This window comes from Polyodon spathula, chromosome 8 (genome assembly GCF_017654505.1).
Source record: "Polyodon spathula isolate WHYD16114869_AA chromosome 8, ASM1765450v1, whole genome shotgun sequence".
Taxonomy (NCBI): Eukaryota; Metazoa; Chordata; class Actinopteri; order Acipenseriformes; family Polyodontidae; genus Polyodon; species Polyodon spathula.
Window position 1 is genome coordinate 46,140,448 of NC_054541.1, and position 22,105 is coordinate 46,162,552.

Consider the following 22,105-nt stretch of genomic DNA (forward strand, 5'->3'; position numbering starts at 1 on the left):
ACAAAGAAGAGCGACCAGAATTATTCCGGGCTTAAAAGGCATGTCATATGCAGACAGGCTAAAAGAATTGAATCTGTTCAGTCTTGAACAAAGAAGACTACGTGGCGACCTGATTCAAGCATTCAAAATTCTAAAAGGTATTGACAGTGTCGACCCAAGGGACTTTTTCAGCCTGAAAAAAGAAACAAGGACCAGGGGTCACAAATGGAGTTTAGACAAAGGGGCATTCAGAACAGAAAATAGGAAGCACTTTTTTACACAGAGAATTGTGAGGGTCTGGAATCAACTCCCCAGCAATGTTGTTGAAGCTGGCACCCTGGGATCCTTCAAGAAGCTGCTTGATAAGATTTTGGGATCAATAAGCTACTAACAACCAAACGAGCAAGATGGCCTCCTCTCGTTTGTAAACTTTCTTATGTTCTTATGTTCTTAACCAAAGGCCTCAGGAGACAAACCTCCTGCACTCTGCGCTCACACGCTTCTATTTGAAAAGTGAGTCACTGGAAAAGCCAACATAAACTAAAGTACAAGGTCTAGAGAACAGAAAGCTTCCAAACTGATTTTCAGCTCTAAGTCTTCTGTAAAAAAAAAAAAAAAAAAAAAAAATACAACAGCTAGATTAAAATTATATAATTAAAAAATATATCACACAAAAGGGACAGTTTATGCTAGAAAGCGTTGTATTCAAGTTGGACAGTCTTTTTCAAGGATGAGTGTAATTGTATCAGTCTGATGAGAGAGTAGTGTCTGCTCTGTTTGGGGTATGGCCTATCTGCGCCTCCCTGTTGACAGATCATTTCAAACAAGGCATGTAGTTGAGCCAGACATCATGAAAAGCCGATTTTGTTCCCCTATTTGTTCTATACCATTAACTGTTGACCTACTGCACATTCACAAATTATAACAACAATTAAATCAAATTCTGTTTAAAAAATCTGCTTAAAAAGAGTATGGATGGCTAAATATATAACTAAAAATCATTTATATGATTGCATATGTTTACTTGTATGGCCTTTTTATATGCTTCCAAACAATGAACAAACATTAAAAAACAAGCTTTCCTAAATGCATGTCTGCAGGGTCCAACAGGTCTGTCTCACTGATATTTAACAAAGTCCCGTGTCTTCACTGCTGTAGTTCATCATTTATAAAAGTAGAAATACCAAAAGGAAATCAAATCATAATACAAATAAATGATGCTACAGCCAGAAAGCTTACTCTACAATACATGATTATTCCAACTATACCTGCTTATGTGTATAGTCTTCTGATCTTACCTTTTTTTCTTAAGTTTTTTTTTGTTGTCACATATTGGATTTTTTCAGTACTGTGTACTTCTAAAACGACTGCCTGCTCTTATTTTGAGTTTGGTCAATCGAAGAGATATAAGAATCTCCTATCCTAATAAGAGATATCTGAGAGCTACCTTTATCTTCTTCAAAGCAAGATCGAAAGTTTTCTTTACTTCTCTTCTTTAATTAGCCACATTTGCCTCATCTTCCAATCTGTAACCCCTACTATTCTCCATGTGACATCCATGTGACATTCAGCCAGTACAAAGAAATCTCCCCACCTGACAGGCCTGGTGAAAGGGCTGTGCAGCTACCCAGATGTCCGGACTGTGAGTGGCAGGCCAAGCCTTGCCTCTATTGCGTCTCCCTGATCGCTTCCTACAGCTGTCCTGCCGCTTCACAGTGGGATACTGATTTAGAGCTGGCCACACCACAGGCTCTGCCAGAGAGCTGCCTCTGCTTTCCACTGACATTCTCTCTCTTCAGACACATAGCAGTCCACACTCAGAAATCGTCTATTGCCTATAACTGCCGAGTGAGTGAGCAACAGGGGCGGGGAGAAGAGCTGTGATCTGAACTCACCCTAATGGGGGGACTGGGGCCTTTGACAGTCAAAAACAACCTGCAAGCTGCTGATTAGTTGCCTGTAGTTTGTCTGATTAGAGCCTCAGTCCTTCCTTCTACAGTTACACAAGTACAGAAAAACTCTGATCTTGCAAAACTGTAAATGTATAGCTTTTTGGCTTGCCTTTGTTTACTTTTTTCAATCGCTTGAGCCACAATACAATTGGGCCACTTTACAAGAGGTAAAAAGATCAGTGCAAGGGGTTTCTGCTAATTGAGTATGCATCCCTGCTAATGCAGTGAACTACAATACCTTCCAGTGCAACACAAGGAAACAGACCAGAGGTTCAGTAAAGTGCCCTGTAATCAATCCCAGCGATTCAGTAAAGTGCCCTATTAGCAATCCCAATAGAAAACAAAAGAACAGATACATCTAAACAAAAATAATATCCTTTCAAGGCTAAATTATAATAAAACTAAGACATAATTTGAGACAATCCAATTCATTGGTGTTTGCTTCTTGAGTCACATAGCTTTTCTACTGCAGTTGCAAATGCATGCACATTTCAGCTCACAGTGCTACATTATAGCATGCAGGCAGTGGGGGAACATTTAGTCTCAATAGCTGAAACTAGAAATACTAAATGAAGTTAAAATTAAATGGCAAATGTTTAGCCCAGAAGTCTTTCAATGTCTTAGGAAAACAAAACGCTAAAAAGTGTTTAATAGGGATGAGACACTACAGAAAACAGAAGCCAAGATCATTTATTTTCAGTAAAAGCAGACGTGATTGTGTGCCGTTTTAATGTATGCAGCTACCGATAAGCACATGTCTCATTCCTAGTCTCTTATCTCATCCAAACCCTGCACTATTAGCTTACAGAGGTCATATCTTATCATAACCTCCAGAACACTGCATCAGCTTTTCACTCTTGCAACCTGTTTCCATATGGCCAAAGGTTCTGCACCTCCCTATAGAATTAACTTAATGAATTTTGCTTCATAAAGTCAAATGAAACCTGCTGAATAATGTTACGTATAACATATTGAATTGCATACCGCTTTGTAGTTTTCCCATATACTTAACGAAAACCTGACAAAAAAAAAAAACATTCGAAACCTAACATAACAAACTGTACTACCACTACTACTATGGCTTCTGGTAGACTTTTGCAATATAATTTTTGTTAAATAAAATACCTAAAATATGTTCCTACAGTTTTTTTTTTTATTTGTTTTTAATTATGCCTCAATCCTAAAATTCTAGGTGATGTAAAACGTTTGGCCACAGCTGTAGAATAATATCATTTATCCTGCCCCCATCGTCTTCTCTTCCAGCCTAGAGCAGTTCTAGAGAAACCGCAGGGAATTATAGAAGAGCGTCCAGGAGTTCAGGAAAATAATGGAGATATACTAATGAAATGTTAACTCCTGCAGCTTTATATTGCACAGTAAAACATGTAAGCCAGTAACATAAAAACTGTTTTATACATTTTGCAGCAGTGTTCATTTGCTTCTTTAAAACTATTCGTGAGGCACCAAATCGTTTTGAAGAAACAAAAATGCCAGGTTTTGACCTTGTGTTCCTTTACAAATCACAGTGCAAATAGATACAACTTGCTAATAGATCAAATTGTCTAAATCTTTATATTTTTTGAGGACATCATTAATAGTGGCCTTTGATATTTTATTAAATTTGATGTAACCCTCATATAAAGCCCAGCTAAGAAAGTTTATCCAGTCAGATATCCTGTTTTTATGATTGCTAAATAATTACACAGCTTTACTGTATCATCTGATCTTAAACCTATCAATCTTTGTTTGCTTTATATAATTACAGCCAACATTAACACATCATCAGCTACACGTTCCATTGATTCAGTCTTGTACTTCACCTTTACTCTGTTTAGTTCACCTTTACATATTCAAATGAACAGTCAGATTTTATTGTGTACAGTCAGGGGACTGTACAAGACTTGTGATTTAAACAAGGCTTAATCCAGCACATTCTCTTCCCCTGTGGTCTGAGTTTAGAATGTCAAATTACATGCAATTAGTATTAGTGAGGATGCAACATTGTGACATCTGCATGAAACTGGTTTGTGACCCCGGAATTCTTCCAACCTACAGTCCGAGATAATTCTACTGACCGCAAAGATCACACTCTCAACTGTACAGCTATGGCCAAAAAAAATTGCATCGCATAGAATTTTAGGATTAAGACATAATAAACACTTTTTTTTTCAAAATGAACAGAATTTAGATCTTTTATTTGACATCACGTAATAAAAGAAACTACATTTTCTTTGGAAAACTACAAAGCAGTATGTAATTCATATTGGCCTTAGCCGTAGGACAGTGGCAGACATAAATACCAGCACGCCCTCAAATGTCTTCAACTGCTGGGGCTCGCACCTTTCAACAATACTGCTGCTTTATTTAGCGATGCCAATAATTAGTGCAGCCAAGGATAATAAGTGTTGCAGTTCAGATCATTAAATCAGACTGGTTAAAAAAAGCAATACAGTATACTTCAGTGAACTAAAACAACACACAAAATGTAATATTAATTGAATGTTGACACATTACTATTCCCAGTGGAGATACTATGAACACAATATGTTTCCACTAGAGATTTAACTTCTGACATTATAAACAACTGGTTTCTTTGAAATTAAGACACACACCATTCTCTCTGCTTCTAAGTCCTCAGAAACTCCCCTCGCCCTGCACATTCTTGACTCTGTCGTTTGGTGATTAAAAGGATCTGCGATAAAGAATGGCTTCATTTCTTCTTTTGATCAGCCCTTTCTCAGAGAGACAGCTGATGACGTTAACTTGGGATTAACTTGGGATGCAGCAGAGTAAAAAAGCCATTTGGGTTTCCACTCTGATTAACGAAATGTTTGGTTTCCAGTTTCTATCAGCTCTAGCAGTCTGGGCACCAAGGGTACCTTGACTATGATGAACTTAGAAGCTCATTCCTATCTGTTAGTGTTACACGTCTTTATTTGCCAACATTACAGGGGTTAGAAATGCCCTGGGATGCACCATATGCATACAAGTTTCAAAAGCTATTGTGAAGAAAACATTGGAGAAAATGTTTTTCTGTGGTTACATCTATTTTGTTTAAGGGAATTTGATGGAATATACTTACATTTGATGACATCTGAGAAGTTAACGTGGCAACCTTTTCCTGGGAGGCATCAAGCTCTCTTCGCAGCTTTCTGATTTGCTGTTGGCAGAAGACAAATTCCAAGTCATGCCCCCATTGGAACCTGTCAGCAACAACTACACATACTATCGCTGAGAGTGCAGATCTTGCACTCAGAGTGTCAATGACAAAGCATTCTAGGCTTTCAGGTAAAGCTTCAGGTTAAAAAAATGCACCATCATAAAATGGCAATGTACTGACAAAACTTTCATGTAAATGGGGTGTAAGTTTTGTTGGTTGAGGGAATGTAACTCCAACCTTTAAAAACAAGAAACTAATGTAATTACCTCTGAATATGCCTTTTCTTCAGTCTGCAATGAAAAGTAAATGATTAACAGCTTATAAATAATGACATATTGTACAGAAAGTTAAAAGGAATAATTGTGGGCTAAGGAGTCTGTTTAATCAACATGCATTGCAGCTACCACCCCCAGGCTGTATAATGTTCTAAAGAAATCCAGGGGTACCGTATCCCATTTGAGTACAAGTTAATAAAATGAACCCCTAATTCTCAAACAGGTGTCTGCAAGTCAAACAAAAAGTGAAGAGCCCACAGTCCAGCAATGGTGTTTGATAAAGGTTACTTCACTTGCAGGTAATTGCAAATAACAAGATTTTCGAAGAGATCATTTTGAGATTGCATATCTTTAAGAATCTAAATTAAAACTGCTGAATTATGATAAATCGCCTTCTGAACTTAATCACAACATTGTCAGCGAATTCAGACTTATGACATGAATTCACCAGGAAGCAAACTGGAAGTAGAATGCCTTTAACTTTGTGCGCTTTTTGCAGCAGATTGCGTGTCAATACTATTCTTTGGTTTTAAAATTAAAACAGGTTTCAAAACAGGACGATCTTTTTTGAAAAAGAAATACTGGCACTCGACATGTTTGTGAACTTTCAGACAAAGGCACACATCCATAATGTATCTTGTTAAAGGCAATCATTGCAGTTTAATCTGGCAAAAAATAATGGAATAAACTCTCCATGATGTTAATTGAAACTTCCTTTGTTTTCAAAGCTGCATGGTGTGTCAGATATCTACCACAACAACAACATACAAGCCTGGCTGAGCAACTGAAGAGAGGAAAAGCACATTATCAGATATATCATGCGCTTTGTATAAAAGCAATTAAAACTACCAAAAGAACACATTTTCATAGAAGTATACTCACAGCTGAATACAGGGATGAAGTACTGGAAACCAGTGACAACGAAGAGCCATGGACTGCAAAATCACAAGACAACAAAGGATTAATTACGAAGACAGCTTCAGAAACCAAGCTAATCGTGAATATCCTGCAGTGAATGACAGCTTGATACAGCAGATGCAATTATTGTCAGTCAAGTTAAATGCAACAAAATGCTCTGTTAAGTGGCAAGCACTTTCTTTAAAACCTCTTCAGTAAATGGCACTAGCCACTTACTAAAAATGACACTTACAAAGCCTGTCCTTAATTCCGTACACATGTTCTAACAGTATTCTGAATGTATTTGTTTTGCCTTGAAAACAGGGTTAATTTCTAAATGTTCCGATTTCAGAAATCTATCGTTGCTGTGCACAGCAGCACCCCCCTACCTTCCTCCATGCTGTCTCTGAAAGACTCTGATCGGCTCATGCCTCTCGGCCGCTCCTCCAGAGACACGGCGCTGCCACCCAGGATGTGAGAACCCCCGTACAAGTCAAACGAGGACTCCTGCGCTGGAATGCTATTTGAGCGCATCATGCTGGGTCCAGGAAGGTTAAACTGGGACAGATTTGTAGGGCTCACTGAAACACAGTAATGACAAAGATTATGGCTATGACAAATACTACTACTACCAATGCTAATAATTTAAAAGCAGAAATAATGACGTTATAAAAGGTGTATGTTAAATTACAATTCTGATATGATCAGATAAAAAGATACATTCATTATAGATATTGCTTTACAATAGTTTTATTTATAAAACAACAGAAGTATAAGCCAGTGAAACAGACTTTTTCTGCACGTTTTTTTCTTTGAAGCTCAATGAGTAATACTACCATTGACCCAAAATGAATTCTGTTTCTCTCTTTTGATATACAGCAATGCTCTTGTCACCCACCCAGGTTGGAGTAGTGGTACTTCCCGGCTGTGGAAGAGGAGATAGCCGAGGGTGAAGCCAGGGGAGACTGGCTGCCTGTGTCCTGCAGTCCTCCGGTCGAGTGAGAGCGCAGCCACTCCTTCCCCTCCTCCTGTGAGGTCTGCCGAGACGATGGGGTGTACCTGAACAGCACACAAACAGAATGGTACTCACACACACACACACCACAGGGGGGCACTGAATTCCAGTTGTAAGCAGGTTACTGTAAGACAGCACAGGCAGATAAATCAAAGAACAACATGTGTTTGGTATGTTTAAAGGGTGTAAGCTACAGCAACAGAATCTTTGGGTGAAAAATGATTATGATTTTGAACAGTAAAGCACAACATTGACAGATAATTACATAATAATTGTATACAGTAAGGTTTATTACTATCAGTTTACCTAGAGAGAACTATAGAGAATTTGAATACGAACAATAGCATATACCAACATACCTGAAGACTTTTAACACTACTGTATTTAGCTGTACAAAAAGATAATCGTTCAACCCCTTGTGCAACTCGTAACTTAGTTTGTATAATTGATTTAAACTTCTTATGCTGACATAGTTATACAAGTTCTTTCCATGGGCAAAGTAGGAATTTGTGTGACCTGGAACTTGGCCTGGTGTGTTGAGTTTTCTTTTTCTTGACTTCTGTACTCACCTGCGTAACTTGCGACCTTCAACTTGCCATAGTTAATACAGAATCTAGATGTACAATTATGTAGGCTGCACTGATTTTGTAAGTTAACCAGGCCATACAATCTGCACTCTGAGCCATTTCTTTTAAAACTACAGTACTTACATCACCAGAAGGCAGATATCTGCTGTACTGAAGTCTGAATCCCATTTTAAGAATGCAACTCATCCACCCTAATACCCACTCACTGTAAATAAAGTAACATTATTTCTTCTGACATTGAAGACAGCAGTGGCTCCAAATTGCATTGGCTATAAAAAAAATACCTTACTTTAAGCCCCTGTTAAAGGAAGGGTAGCAATTTAAGATCAAATGATTGACGGTGACCGATCTTTACCAGGAATGCAACAGCTGCTTGAAGAAGCACATTACTGCTGCATGACTATAAACAACAGAGAATTGGATCAGTATTTGCTGTAACCTTTCTATTTTAGAGGGCAGTAGAAATGAAGTTGATGTTTTATACGAAAGGACACTACATGTAGCTGTAACGTGCACATTAAGTAGAGAGCCTAACGTGCACCATCAATCTAAATGTACCGTCTCATTTACTAACAGAGAACGCACTCATTTACAGGAACGCTATTTGACTAATTTACATATCATAGCGTGCACACTATATGTATTGTGAGCAATAATTAATGTGCACACTAATGTCCAAGACTTGCCCATGACCACCGTGATATACAAAGCCCCAGCAGTCCAGTCTTTTGGTCAGTGGTTTATTGTGAAAGCTGGAGGTGGCTTACATTGATCAAAAATGAGCAATCAACGGACACAGCACTCAGCAGGGGACAGGCAGAGGCAATGCAAAGTAAAACTGCACGCAGGGGAGTTAGAAATTCTAGTGGAGGTTGTTTTAAATGATAATACCTGGCAGCTTTTTACAGTTGGCTGCATTTTGAAATGATTTTCCATGAGCAGCAAATACCTCATTAATCTAAATGTGGTAGACCCTAGATAAAACCTATAGACTGTGTCTGCACCGTATTAGGTTAACACAGTAGACATAGCACTAATGTAGCATAAATGAGTAAATTATTAATGACTCATTTAATAATTACGTTCAGAGATATTAATCTTGTCCTCCATAAAATGTATCCAAAATGACGATATATAATATATATAATATATATATATATATATATATATATATAACGCCTGAATATATATATATATATATATATATATATATATATATATATATATATATATATATATCGCGCAGTAGTACCTTAGTCCCTTTTTGGGGAGAGTGTTTCTGTCAAGTTGCATGCTGTTAAAACAAAGAAAACAGACAAAAAACAAATAATTATAACACATACAACATGTAATTTGTCATTGGCTTTCAAATATTCTTGAGAACACTGGTGACATTTATAACACAGCTGAGATGCCATGAGTGAATACAAGTGGGGCTTGTCATTCAGATTTGGCCAACAACCGATTCTGCTGTCCTCTTCAGTGTGCCCACAGATAGACCATAGATTTCAGCTTGATTACAAAAATTAGAAACACAGAACATGAAGAACCCATTCCTAGCCAAATGCATCAGGATTTTCATTCTGTGTTTTATACTGCGTTCCAATCACACATTGTACCAGTCCCTTTGAATGGAATATAAGAATAAAAAGGCTGTTTTATTAACAAAACAGACCACTCAACATGCAACATATTAAGGTTAAAAAAAACATAATTTCTTGTTCGGGTAAATTTCAGTACTTTTTTAGATTACAGTACATGGTTTCCAGTAACTCTGTAATTAAAGACAACTTTTTACAGTACAGTGAAACCCTGCTATTAAAGCAGTCAAGGGACCAAAAAAGTCTAGTCAGGGGATGGTTAGGGGCAAAGAGGTTCCAAGTATAGAACAGAGGTTGACATTTAGGGACTTTGCATTCTGTAGTTTCTTAATATTATTAGTGATGTTTCTCTTGGTTAACAAAAGAAAATCAACACTCAGTAAGAGCAGTGCCACGTACCCCTCTGAGACAGTGGACTTGACGCTGCCAGTTCTCATCAGCTGGCTGTGCACCTCTTTGGGAGACGTGGTCAGTCCACTCAGGGAGCCGTGGTGGCCGACGGGGAGGTCGATGGACTCGGAGCTGGTGTGCAGGCTGGTCAGAGACTGGTAGCTCAGAGTGTCTTTGCTGCCGGCCGAGGAGCTGCTGAGGTTGGTGGACCACTGTTTCCCTCCCATGGTCAGGGAGTGAGCGGACGCAGAGCTGGAGGCCAGGGACTGGCTCAGACTGATCACGTCCGTGGTCAGGTCTGGGGGTTTACTCAAGAGAGGGCTGCTGCCTCCACTTTGCCCACCCGCACTGCCCATGCTGCCTGTGCCCGATGAGGGAGACTCCAGGCTTCCTTGCCATGTCAGAGTGGCATGAGGATTGCTGATCACTGTGGAGACTTTTGACTCTGGGCTGGCTGTAGAGCTTGGCTTGCTGCTGGCTTTGGTGCCAAATAATCTGAAAAGAATAAAGGAGCACTGGCTTCATGTAGCTTATTCACAGTAATTTAGCCTTGACATAGATCACCTGCCTTCTAATGCTTCTAATGATTTTTTGGACATTAATTACCCAATGGAATTATTTAATAGAATAAGCAGTGGCTATAATGCTTACACAATGCTTTACACTGACTCTCTGTGATTTACAATGTTTGCCTACATACTTTTGCTATGCTTTTACCCGGGGGGGGGGGGTTAGAAATAAAACTAAATCGAGTTCAGGTGTGACAACGTGGCCAGATTTCCCCTACCAGTAAGAACTTCACATTAGGGAGTGCTTATTGTAAACCTGCAGCTTAAACATTCCAGACAGCCTGATGCTTTAGCAGCATCTTAATGATAAATGATGTTTTAGCAGCAGCTTAATGAATCCAATGGAGGTTTAACCTTCACAACAAGTCAAGATTAATAATGCCAAAGAAAGAGACATAGTAGAATGCTGCAGCACCTTCTTACATTGTATTTCTACATTATTCAACATATTAGATGCAAGTCCTACAAGACGCCACAGGAGGGCATTCTCATTGCTGCTGCTCACTGTTCTGAATGCACCACAGCAGAAACCTGCCCATACAGACACCTATATATAGTTTTTATTTTCCAACAGTTAGTCCTTAAGAGAGTTGGTTGGATCTAATGACATGTGGGCAGAACAACAAATAACAGTACTCTATATTTAGAACATTCCTGAGTTGTGAATTGTTCTGCCTTAAAAAAAAAATTAAAATCTGCTTCTTATTCCATGCTGAATCACCTTATTCAAACACAAATCACACCATCCAATGAAAAAAACAACTTCAGTTCACTTATTTGCATATTAATGAGTGTGACACTTATTGATTTTGAGTGATTGTCCAGACAGTACAGGAGGCAGAGGCCTATGTGTGGCGTGACACATAAAGCAGTGAAAGCCATGCTTTTGCTTGTCGGACTCCTGAGCAGAATGCCAGCTCTGTAAAGAAAGCCCACTTTGAAAAGTTTTAAATCAGTTAGCTATTTTGGATAAAAGCCCTGAGCAGGCTGACCACTTCTCCCAAACAGGTGCACAGCCTGCTGATGAGAACAGAGTCAAGATAGCCAACATGCTTGAAACTACATTGCAATATTGAAAAGTGAAGTTCTTATTTTAAGAGCTTCAGCTTTGTGATGTGCATGTTGTAACACTGTGCTTGCTTATTATCATATCACTATGAGCCCTAATCACAAATCTTTAAGGACTGTTTGAAGGAATGTTTTTTTTTGTTTGTTTGTTTGTTTGTGTTTGTTTTTTTAAGTGTTTCTAAGTACTTTTAGGTTAATCAGTGCTTTGAGATTTCATTAAAAATTGTTTTAAAACAATCTGCTGGTATTTTCAGCTGTTTTAGAGAGGGTTTATCAGTTTAATCTTATTTTTTTAAAGCATGACTAAAAACTATTAGCGGAAGTAATTCAGTATGACAGATCATTTCAAATGAGTCTATCTCTTACCTGCGGAAGGTAGGGGAGGCGATGTCTGGGTATTTGCAGCCTGGCTGTCTCAAACTTGTCTGGCTAGTGGAGGTGGGACTCGATTTAGGAGAGCTTGACAGAGAGACGCTCTCCGAGTCCGAGACGGCCACTTTCTCTTTATCGGTCTGGTTGATTGTTACAGGGCTGCATCGGCCTGAACCCATCTTGGGCTCCCTACGCTTGGTACTGGAAGTGGCACTTGATTTGCTGCTAACACTGGAGTCAATACTGCTGGAGCTGGAGCGGTGCCCTCCCCGGGCCACAATCCCGCTGGAGCTGGACTTGGCAGGGCGAGGCAGGCTACGGTACTGCAGGGGGGTTTTCGAGCTCACCAGCGAAACCCCATCATCCTGGTTCTGGGAGCCATCCAGGCTGGTTTTGCGCCCTCCGTTTCCCTTGTCGGAGATGGCTGAAGACTTGGGGATTTTCCCCAGTGTGGCTGAACCGCTGGTCACGGTGGCTCCACTGGCAGTAATCAGAGCTCCAGACCCTGTCTTCTTAAACCCGAAAGAGCCAGTGGTGGGCGGCCTGGCTATGCCAGAGGGTGGCTTCTTCAGTTCATCACCGCTGCTTTTCCCTGCGTCAGAGGGAGACCGCTGTATGCTTTTGGAGGGAACCTTTCCTTTTTCAGAAGCCTTGGCATCATCTGTTTTACCTATAACAAAAAATAAATAAGCTCTTCTGTTGAAACAGTCTGCATCTAATGAAACTGAACTGTCCGCTAATAATAGGCTGGTACAAATATTTGAATATTATAATTGAAACAGCAGTTTAAAAAAAAGGAATATTCAGCAGCAATGTTTTCCGAGAATGTCTAAAAGTTAGAATGTGTGAACTTTGAACAAACTCCTCAGAGTTTGTATCAGCCCATGGCCCAAATACACATCCACAGACATTCACAACACCTTTGGTCATGTTTCAGATCAAGAAAAGAGCAAGATGTCGCAGCTGGTTCAAGATGCACATTGGCTGCACAGACTTCTAAGAAAAACTATTTGGTCTGAGAGCTATTTTAAAGCTGAAGTGCTCCAAAGTTTAGCCTTCTGTGCATCCTGTACCCACACATACTGTATTGAAATGTGTCTCCCTCCTGAAGCATGTTTGCCAGTACTGTACCTTGGACATTTCCTTGCACATCCATTCAGCAGGAGGTTTTAATGCAAATGTTCATGGTCTTGTCTGGAACACCTCAGTAACATGTCTGTTATACACAACACCTTTTACGGGAAAGCTCTATATATGCATACCCGGTATGCATATATATATGCATAATCCTACCCGGTGTTTTGAGAGTGCCGATCGCAGTTTTGGTCCGAGGTGGTGTTATCCCAACTTGTGCCGTCATGCCCCTTCTCCAGGATCCTGTCTGAGAAACAGATAAGTTTGTCTTCTGCCCTCCTTTCTCTGAGTCTTCATAATGCCCAGAGGAGTTACCCTTCCACTTGTTACTGGAATCCATACTGCTGTCAAACTCTTCTGCTTTCTTCAGATCTTCAGGACTGCCCCAGGTATTCTCATTGTCTGGGACGGAGTGCTTCTCCGAGTCTGTCTTTAACTGAGAACATTTAAAAAGAAACGCCTCTCATTATCTCATCACTATGTGATGATCACAAGCAGTACACATGAAACAAAACATATAACAGTAACATGCATTTAACTAAATTAGGCTGTGTTCACAACTTTCACAAATTCAGTTTAATTAAATAATATGGCTAAAATGCAAATACTGTAAGAAGAATATACTGATAAAGAAAACATAAATAAAAATAATACACTGATGAAAAAATAATAACATAAAAAAGAGGCAAAAGGGAATTGAAATGAGGAACACTGGCCCACAACCAGAATAGTTATTCGTCACCTGAATTAGCACGTCTGATGTTTTGTACATCAAACAGAAAGGTTAGAGTGTGGCTATTCTGTATAGCAGGGTAGTCCAACAGAGTCGTCTTGATTTAGGTGTGAAAGCTGGATATTTGGTAGTTTTTGGCAGAAGCAAGTCAAAGTGCAAAATGTTTAAGTGGCTAAACACGTCAAATAAGCACAAAACACCTAAAGCAGTGTGTCTTCCAGTGAAAAAAAACATGTTAAAGGGCTCTTGAAGAACTCGCCAGTTGTGGGTATGTCCCTTTCAAAGAGGTGTGGCAGCTCTGCTGTACAGGTGGATGGTTCAGTAGAAAGGAACGATACCTGAGGGCCCTTGCTCTTCCGTGTAGACGCAGCGATGTTGGAATAGGAGTTGACAGACGATGCTGTGTTCAGGTCATCAGTGCTGATGTTATCCAGGGTGTCACTGAGACCACTGCTCACCGAGCTGCTGTCATCCCAGCTGTAAGGGAAGACAGGAGAGATCCGAGCTCACTCTATAGGTTTCATCATGCTGCCAATCTATACACCCAGGACAGCAGGTTGAGCTATACTATTCCATTCCCAATGGGGGTTCTTCTTCTACCCAATTTTACAGTTGTGAAGGCTGAAAGGTCAAGTGCGAAACTTATTACATTGCACTGTACACAGTCATGTTAGAGGTTACCATTACTGGAGGAAAGCAGAATTGTTTAATTAAGAATATAAGAAAATGGATGAACGCCATTTAGCCCATCTAAGCTTGTCCGCTTCCAAGTAAGTTGATTGATGTCAAATCTTTGTCAAAAAGTTGGGTCTTAAAGAACCCAAGTAATTCTGCCTCAACATCATGACTAGGAAACCCATTCCATACCCTCCCACTCTGTGTTTTGTTTCCTGTGCCTAAGTCTATCTCTACTTGATTTCTAATTGTGTCCTCTGTTCCTGGTTTCTGAACAGCACTTAATAATAATTCATATTTTTATATAGTGCCTTTCATAGTGGACTACTATTACAAAGCGCTTTACAAGATACAAGACTAGGGTGTGTAAACTATGCATCAGCTGCAGAGTCACTCAACAACATCTCACCTGAAAGAAGGAGCACTAGGGGGTTAAATGACTTGCTCAGGGTCAACAGTGGCTGAGCAGAGATTTGAACCGGGGACCTCCTGGTTATAAGCCTGTTTCTTTAACCACTGGACCACACAGCCTCCTATAAAGTATTGGTTATTGTTAATTATGTACGCTTAAGATTTTAAAGACTTGAATTGGCTGCCAGCTCCTAATTCTTCTTTGTTCGAGGCTGAATAGATTTAGTTATTTCAGCCTATCTTCAGAAAAAGCAAAAAAGCAAAATAAAGCATCTTCACAAACGAGTTGATGGAAACCTCCCCAGTATAAGTCACTACAGGTTGTTCTGTGAGATGTTCAACCAATGTTGTAAAAATCTACTATACTTCAAATAGTATTTTATCAGTGCTGTGCCAGTATTTTAGAGTTACAAACCACAAAAGCACATGTTTTGCAAATGTGTATATGTATATAATGATTTGCTGTTATGTATTTTAAAAGCCAAGTCAAGTTTTTCAACTTGAAGGTTTGTTTATTACATGCAGTGCAGTTTAAAAGCACTCCCCGTCCCCCCATTAGCTTTTTCAACTGCATCTCTAATATACTGTTAACTCCTTCAGACAAAGATAACTAACTAGTTTCTGCACAGCATACTAAAGTGAAGTAGAACACTGCCTCTAAGTACACTCAAGGCCTCCTCCAGCTATAGGTATTGTATGACAACTCTATCCTTAAGATCCTGTTTTTTAAAGAGAATTTAGTTCTGATTCTGAGATTGACTTCAACTGAACCAGTTATGCTGTTGCTAGGCAGCCAGTGGGCTCTTTACTACAGTTATTTCTCCAAACTGGCCGCATCTTGCTCTTGCAATATAACAGCATTTGGAGTCCCAGTGAAAGTGAATGGCAGAGAGATATCCACACAAGATTATTTTATGGGTCAGCTGTTCTGAATATTTTCCAACTGTACACTGCAACAATGGTCTGCACGTTTCCAATGCCGTTTTTCTAGATGTACACACAGTGTTGAAGGAATTAATGTTGGCTTTCATTAAAAATTCATGTGGGAGAGAGTTAACTCTGCTTTAATCAGATTCCTAAAATTCTTTCTAGACTGTCATCTGTTCTTGTTCCACAGCCTGCTTTTTTGTCATATTAACCCATTTTCTGCTGGTGGCGTCAACAACTACAACAACAACAACAACTTGGGGCCTCCCTGATGATCTCCATTGGTTTAGACGATGCTACTGTCTTTCACGTTCCCTTCCCCACCTGCCAGGCTCATAAGAGGCGATGGTGGAGGAGAATATAAAGCTATAAACTAAATGAATCTCATCCTAGTGCACTGTAATGTTTCTACAGCCTTCCCAGGGCTTTTGTGAGCAGACCTTTTCTAGTGTCATTTGACTGACAACAGCTTTCAGCAATGGAAGCTAGCAAAGGAAAACAAATCCTATTTATCCATTTCTCAGACCACTATTTAAAGCTGTGGCTTTCAAACCCACACCACCGTAATTATGCATATGTTCAAAGAAGCAGACACAGTATCGAAGATCAAGAGATTTTGTTTTTAATTTAAACAAGATGTTAGGCTCTTTTATTTGTTTACCTTTTCAAAGGAATTTCTTTTTTTTCCCCCCCAAAAAAATACTGCTGGCAACCAAATGTGATAATATTAAGTGTGGATTTCTGTACTCTGTGCCAGCTTGTAAAATCCAGATCTGAAATCCTTATACTGTTTTCTATAATAATGTCCTCCTGTATGCATTTAAGAAGTGTGGATTAAAGTCATATTTCATGTCTTGGAATTGTTCTATATTTGCAATGTCTACAGTAATGTATGTTGCTTTCTTTTGCAATTTTCAAGCTATTCTCAGTCAACATCTGGTACTGCCGCAACTACTTACAATCAAAAAGCAGTGTGCGGGCCTATAGATGCTCCTTGAAACAAAACTAAACCCAAGATCTATTGGTTATATATAATTTCTAATTAGATAGTTTATGTATTTTTTTTATTATTATATATGTATTTGACAGGGAAAATGTACCATTTTTTAAATTTATGACACGTGATAAGATGCATTGCACCCAGATTTAGCTAATCGGGCAAACACAAAAAACAGAAAATAATACAAATAAAGTAACATTTACAGAAGGGAATATGATTGAGCATCAGATAATTGTATACGACTTGCATATGATAATGATGGTGTGCCACTGCTATCACATACTCGTTTTACATTTGAACAGATGGCTTTTTCTTTTCTTACAGTAAACTTAACAATGATTGCAACCGTGTATCTTATGTTATAAATCGACAGCCACATGGCTTTTGATTTTCCATTACTGAATAACTTTCTTAAAACATTGCAATAAGAAAAAAAAAATCTATTTTATCTATCTAAAAAAATCTATCTAAACCTATTTTAGTCCCAGGGCTTGCACAGTGAAATACATAGTTACAAATCAATGATGTGAAAAGAAAGATCCTTTATTGTAGACTCTATGCTCTGTACAGAATGGTCAGCTTCAGTGCCTACCTATAGTTCAGCTAATAGACAGACATTAGATTAAGGACACATTCATGAAAGATCTATAAAAGTGTTTTTCTGATGATTATTTAACAACAACCTGGAGGTACTTCGTTTTAGTGATTCCTTTCATCTCTGGATGTGTGGGTTCAAGTTAAGAGAGTATGGTGGTCTCAAACCACCACACAACTCTAGATGATTTTCTCAGTTCAGGATTTAGATATTGGGCAGGATGTACTGTACACAGTATGTCTGAAATATATAATTAACAACGGAAAGCCTTGTGAGCCGTCAGTTGTGATGCCAGGGTTTGTGGTTACACCGCAGTTTGGCACGGTCATAATCTGAGATTCCTCTCCAGGCTCTGCTACTGCAAACAAGCAAAATGTTGCCAGGAAAGCATAGGATCCCCCCTCGCCCAAGCTGGGAGGCACGTTGTATCAAGGTGTGAATATTTATTTTTATAGCTACAGAAACATAGACAGAAACAAAATAAAACAATTAATTGAAACACTTTTATACCCTTGACTAACGAGATTAGCATTGTGCATTGTTTTCAACATTCTTTTTGGTCAGTTAGAGCTGCTTAACCAACTGGGACTGGCACAATTCAATTTATATACAACATGTGTTTATTGGTCTTGCTAAGCTGAACTAAAACTGGAAATTCCATGTTTTTTTTTTTTTTTTTTTTTTATTTATTTTCTTGATGATCCAACCCATACCAAAAGAAACTCACAAGTCATTTTTTTATGATTCAAACTGATTCATTTAGAACAGATTACAGTTCTGACGTAGGCGTCCCATGACAAATCATTAATAAAAGTAAAGTTAAATGCAAAATTCAAACTGTAATATGCAGTATTTCTGGAAAATTGAACATTTTTTTACAAAATGGTATCACTAATATCATCATTCGGAACCCCCTATTCACAGTATGTATCGCTTTCTAATCTGTGCATTGAGAGTGGAATCATATTGTGGTGCAAATTATTTGACTTGGGTGACCTTTTCCATAATGTGCCCCACAAAAACAATGTGTCGTGCCCTCCCCCCTGTGGTGGTGGACACAGCCAAAATGTTGACTTTCAATCAGTTTGTCTGTCTAGATATTAAAGGCAGAATAAATAGGCAAGCAGACACAGCACCATTGATGGTTTAAAGCTGAAGATGCACCACTGAATTCACTACATATTGTATTAACTTGACATCCCGAGACATTGGCAGCTGCCGAAATCAATCTGTAATGTCCAGAACAAGCATACTATTCATAGTCTCGGACATTACATACTGTATAATGTAAACACACTTTTCCCTCCTTTTGCTAGAGTTTGCCTTTAAATGGCACGTTGTACAAAAATCAACAACTGCATCAAAGGGAAGGGTTTTGCAGTCATCAGTTACCTGCAGCCACTGGCCAGACTGCTGCACAACCACCCTCTTATTACTCAGCCAGTGCTATACTTCATCTGTCAGGCTCCTGCTTTCCTCCGAGTGCAGTGTGAATGCTGCAGTTACTCTGAAACAGCTCTGAAAAACACTGTCATACTATACTTGCTTTTATTTCATATTACCCTTTACATATATTCATTCCGCTTCTGTACAGGGAATTAGTGGTTTATCAGAAACAGAATCAAAATATGACACATTAAAACCCTGATTATTACTGAATTGCAAAATAAAGGAAGAAAGAAATGGAAAAAGTAAAATTCAATACCAAAAATATATAATTTTCTTTGGGGAGATTATCTGAGGAAAATCCTTTATCTTTATCTGTGAAACTCCAAATAAGCCTACCCCATGCCCCATAAATATGATGAAAACTGATAGTTATTGGTCAGTAGCAAGGAAGACTAATGCACTGTTTTGGTAACTGTCAAGTTGCCCTGTTATTGATTATAGAGTACTAGGCATCTTTTAGAGATATGTCATAAAATTATTGCATTCTGAAAAGCCAAAGTCAAATGGACAATCAATAGGTGAAAAAGCCCTTGAAAATGTCCTAGAAATGAATTGGGCTCAACCTCTACCACATGAGCACATTAAAACATATTTCCAAAATCTCACACAGACACACACTTTGCTCTTTTAACACCACTAAATACCAAGCTGAAGACCAATAAATAATGGCTTAATAGCTGTACGCAAACAAACATTTAAACAACAAATCAAATGTATGCTGACATCAGTCCTTTAAATATATCAATACTCTGAGAATCACATTTAAAGTAATACTTTTTTGAGCAGACCATTAACTTTGCTTTCACTTTCTGGAAATCACTTCCAGGACTGACAAAAGCAGTTAATTTCTAGTAATTTTAAGAAATTAAAAATCTAGATCACATGCTGACACATGCAATTATCAACCACCAACATCAGTTACTGCACGATATGTGAAACACCACACTGCAACTTAATTTATCACACACACCACCCTTACAAATGCTGTTCAACCTCATTGATCTTGTAATTAAAGATCATATGATGTCTAGCCAAATAAAATGCTCACACAATCTCTTAAATGACACTTCCATTTACACGCTACCCACTAAAAAGAACGTAAGGAATAAAGACCACCCCTTTCTTCTTTTTTAACTATCTTCAATTACCGCATGCCATCCACCAGAACACCACAGAATCTAACCCAATTCTGACAGGTTGAAGAGCCTCTCAATAAAAATGAACTCACCTCTCACACCGATATATGCGTTCAGTTTTGTTTGAGTGTTTTTTGTCGTTTTATTTTCACAGCCAAGTGAAGGAGCTCTAGAGTGAGACAGCCCACCTGCACTGCTGTGAATCCAGCAGTCTGCTCCTCCTCAGTGGAGGAAAACAGCACCACCTCACCACATCTCCACACTGGCTGCCCACGAGTCACTGAGCTGCAGAAAGTGCCGGTGTCACAAAAAGCCAATCAAAGCACTCCAGATGCAGTCAAGTGAACAAAGAAAAATAAATACTTTTTATTTTTTATTTTTCTTATTGATCCATGAACTGCTACACAGCAAATGAGAATGTCGAGAATGTCGTTCACTCCAGTGATTTACAGCCATCCTACTCACTGTTAATGGGAGATGAAATTCTATTGTATTGTCAGTCAATTAGTATCCAAGTACACTGAAGTACTAGTATGTATTTAAAAATATTTAGACACTATGTGAACACCATTTATCAAAACATAGCTAATGTTGCAGCAGTACTGTGCTTTTAAATGAGTTCATCCTATTAGTGGAGAATGATGTGCTAACAAGGGACATTCCCAAACTTTTCTTATATAAATCACTCATGTGGCTATGGTAACTAAAATCACCTTCTGTTTAAGATCAGCTAGCTTAATAGTATATTTACGCTGTTATGTTTGAACGTTACTTTAAAGCAGGGCGGGCCATTCCATTCAAGAATTAACATGTAAAATTATAGTATTAACTACGTCAGGATCTGGATGGTGGTTTAATTGATCCAGTTAAACAATTTAGAGCAAGGTTGTGGAAGGGGCAACTTTGTCCCTGTCCCACCCCCCACGATTTAAAAGGAAAACCTCAAAGTTTCAGCTTCAGCCTTACAACTGTAATCGAAGTTTACAGAGCAGCAGATGGTCAGAGGAATCTGTTTAAGACTGCACTATGTTATGTAATAAATATTCCACCACAAGTTATATATATTATCTGGTATATATATATATATATATATATATATATATATATATATATATATATATATATATATATATATATATATATATATATATATATATATTATAAAAATAAAAAAAAAATATCTCAGCTGTATTTCAGATGCCTTGGGGCATTCTCTTCGCAATGATTGTATATAATGCGTCCTTATCTCCTCCTATGCATTAAGCTCTAAATAAATACCACATATTTATGTGTTTTCAAACCATATGGGGGGAAAAAAACAGATAAGTAATTATTATTTTAAAAGGGGGAAAGATCAACAAAAGTATTTAATAACCCATTCATCCTTCCACGTTCAGCAGCTGCTTGATATAAGTAGTCTTGTAAAACAATAATACTGAACAAACTGCATTTAATTCAGTTCAACAGTTCATAGGATTCTCAGTGCTGTATGGGATTTTTACTCAGTACTGTGGAGTTTTTTTAATATTTTTCCTGCTTATCCAGACTCCAACGTTTATTTAGTTTTCTGTAGCAATTAATTAACATCAAAGGGTTAATGACGTCTTGCAATTACTTATGTCAGAGCTCTGAAACAGTCTAGTGCATGCCTTTCTGACTTCAGAATTTAAAAGGACACTGTACTGAGTATATATTTGTTCTGTATTTTTTTTATAAAAATTAATGTCTGTGTGGGATTTATATTTGATATATATATTTCCGCAAGCAGTGTTACAAATGCCCTTCCTCTGCAGTCATAAATAATCTAGTAAAATGAAATATTTAAACATCCTCGGCCTCTTTACTATTTTTATCCAAATGTTTCAAGGCAGCCTGTGTTTGATTTAATGAGGCTTAGCTCTTAGCAGAAATTTTTAAATCAAATATAACAATATGTATTGATTTTATCTAAACACAATACAAAACACTGACAGTGGTGCAGACATGTGGACTCTTTGTGGGGTACTAAGGTTCGTTAGGAGAGCACCAAAGTGTTGGCTACTCTCTTAGATCTAAAGGTACCGTACTTTGAATGACAATCAAAGCTCAAATGTTTCTAAGTGCTAATATTGTAGTATTATTGTTTTCTCATGATCGAGAATCCATTACATGCACTGTATTAAATTATGGAGACGTCAGTC

The 22,105-nt window shown here is 38.3% G+C and overlaps 1 protein-coding gene across 9 annotated transcripts in view; it reads right to left on the bottom strand.

Moving 5' to 3' along the window:
- Positions 1 to 22,105, bottom strand: part of LOC121320039 (neuron navigator 3-like) — a 158,833-nt gene that overhangs the window by 19,628 nt on the left and 117,100 nt on the right. For 8 of the 9 annotated variants that reach the window (XM_041258174.1, XM_041258173.1, XM_041258172.1 and 5 more), the window contains 10 exons: positions 14,071 to 14,209; positions 13,159 to 13,435; positions 11,860 to 12,535; positions 9,866 to 10,351; positions 9,118 to 9,159; positions 7,162 to 7,322; positions 6,653 to 6,844; positions 6,249 to 6,301; positions 5,358 to 5,381; positions 5,014 to 5,091 (listed from right to left, as the gene is read on the bottom strand). In XM_041258174.1, the coding sequence (XP_041114108.1) occupies positions 5,014 to 5,091; positions 5,358 to 5,381; positions 6,249 to 6,301; positions 6,653 to 6,844; positions 7,162 to 7,322; positions 9,118 to 9,159; positions 9,866 to 10,351; positions 11,860 to 12,535; positions 13,159 to 13,435; positions 14,071 to 14,209 (2,128 nt within the window). The remainder of the gene's footprint in view (positions 1 to 5,013; positions 5,092 to 5,357; positions 5,382 to 6,248; positions 6,302 to 6,652; positions 6,845 to 7,161; positions 7,323 to 9,117; positions 9,160 to 9,865; positions 10,352 to 11,859; positions 12,536 to 13,158; positions 13,436 to 14,070; positions 14,210 to 22,105) is intronic. The other variant, XM_041258170.1, reaches the window with a different exon arrangement.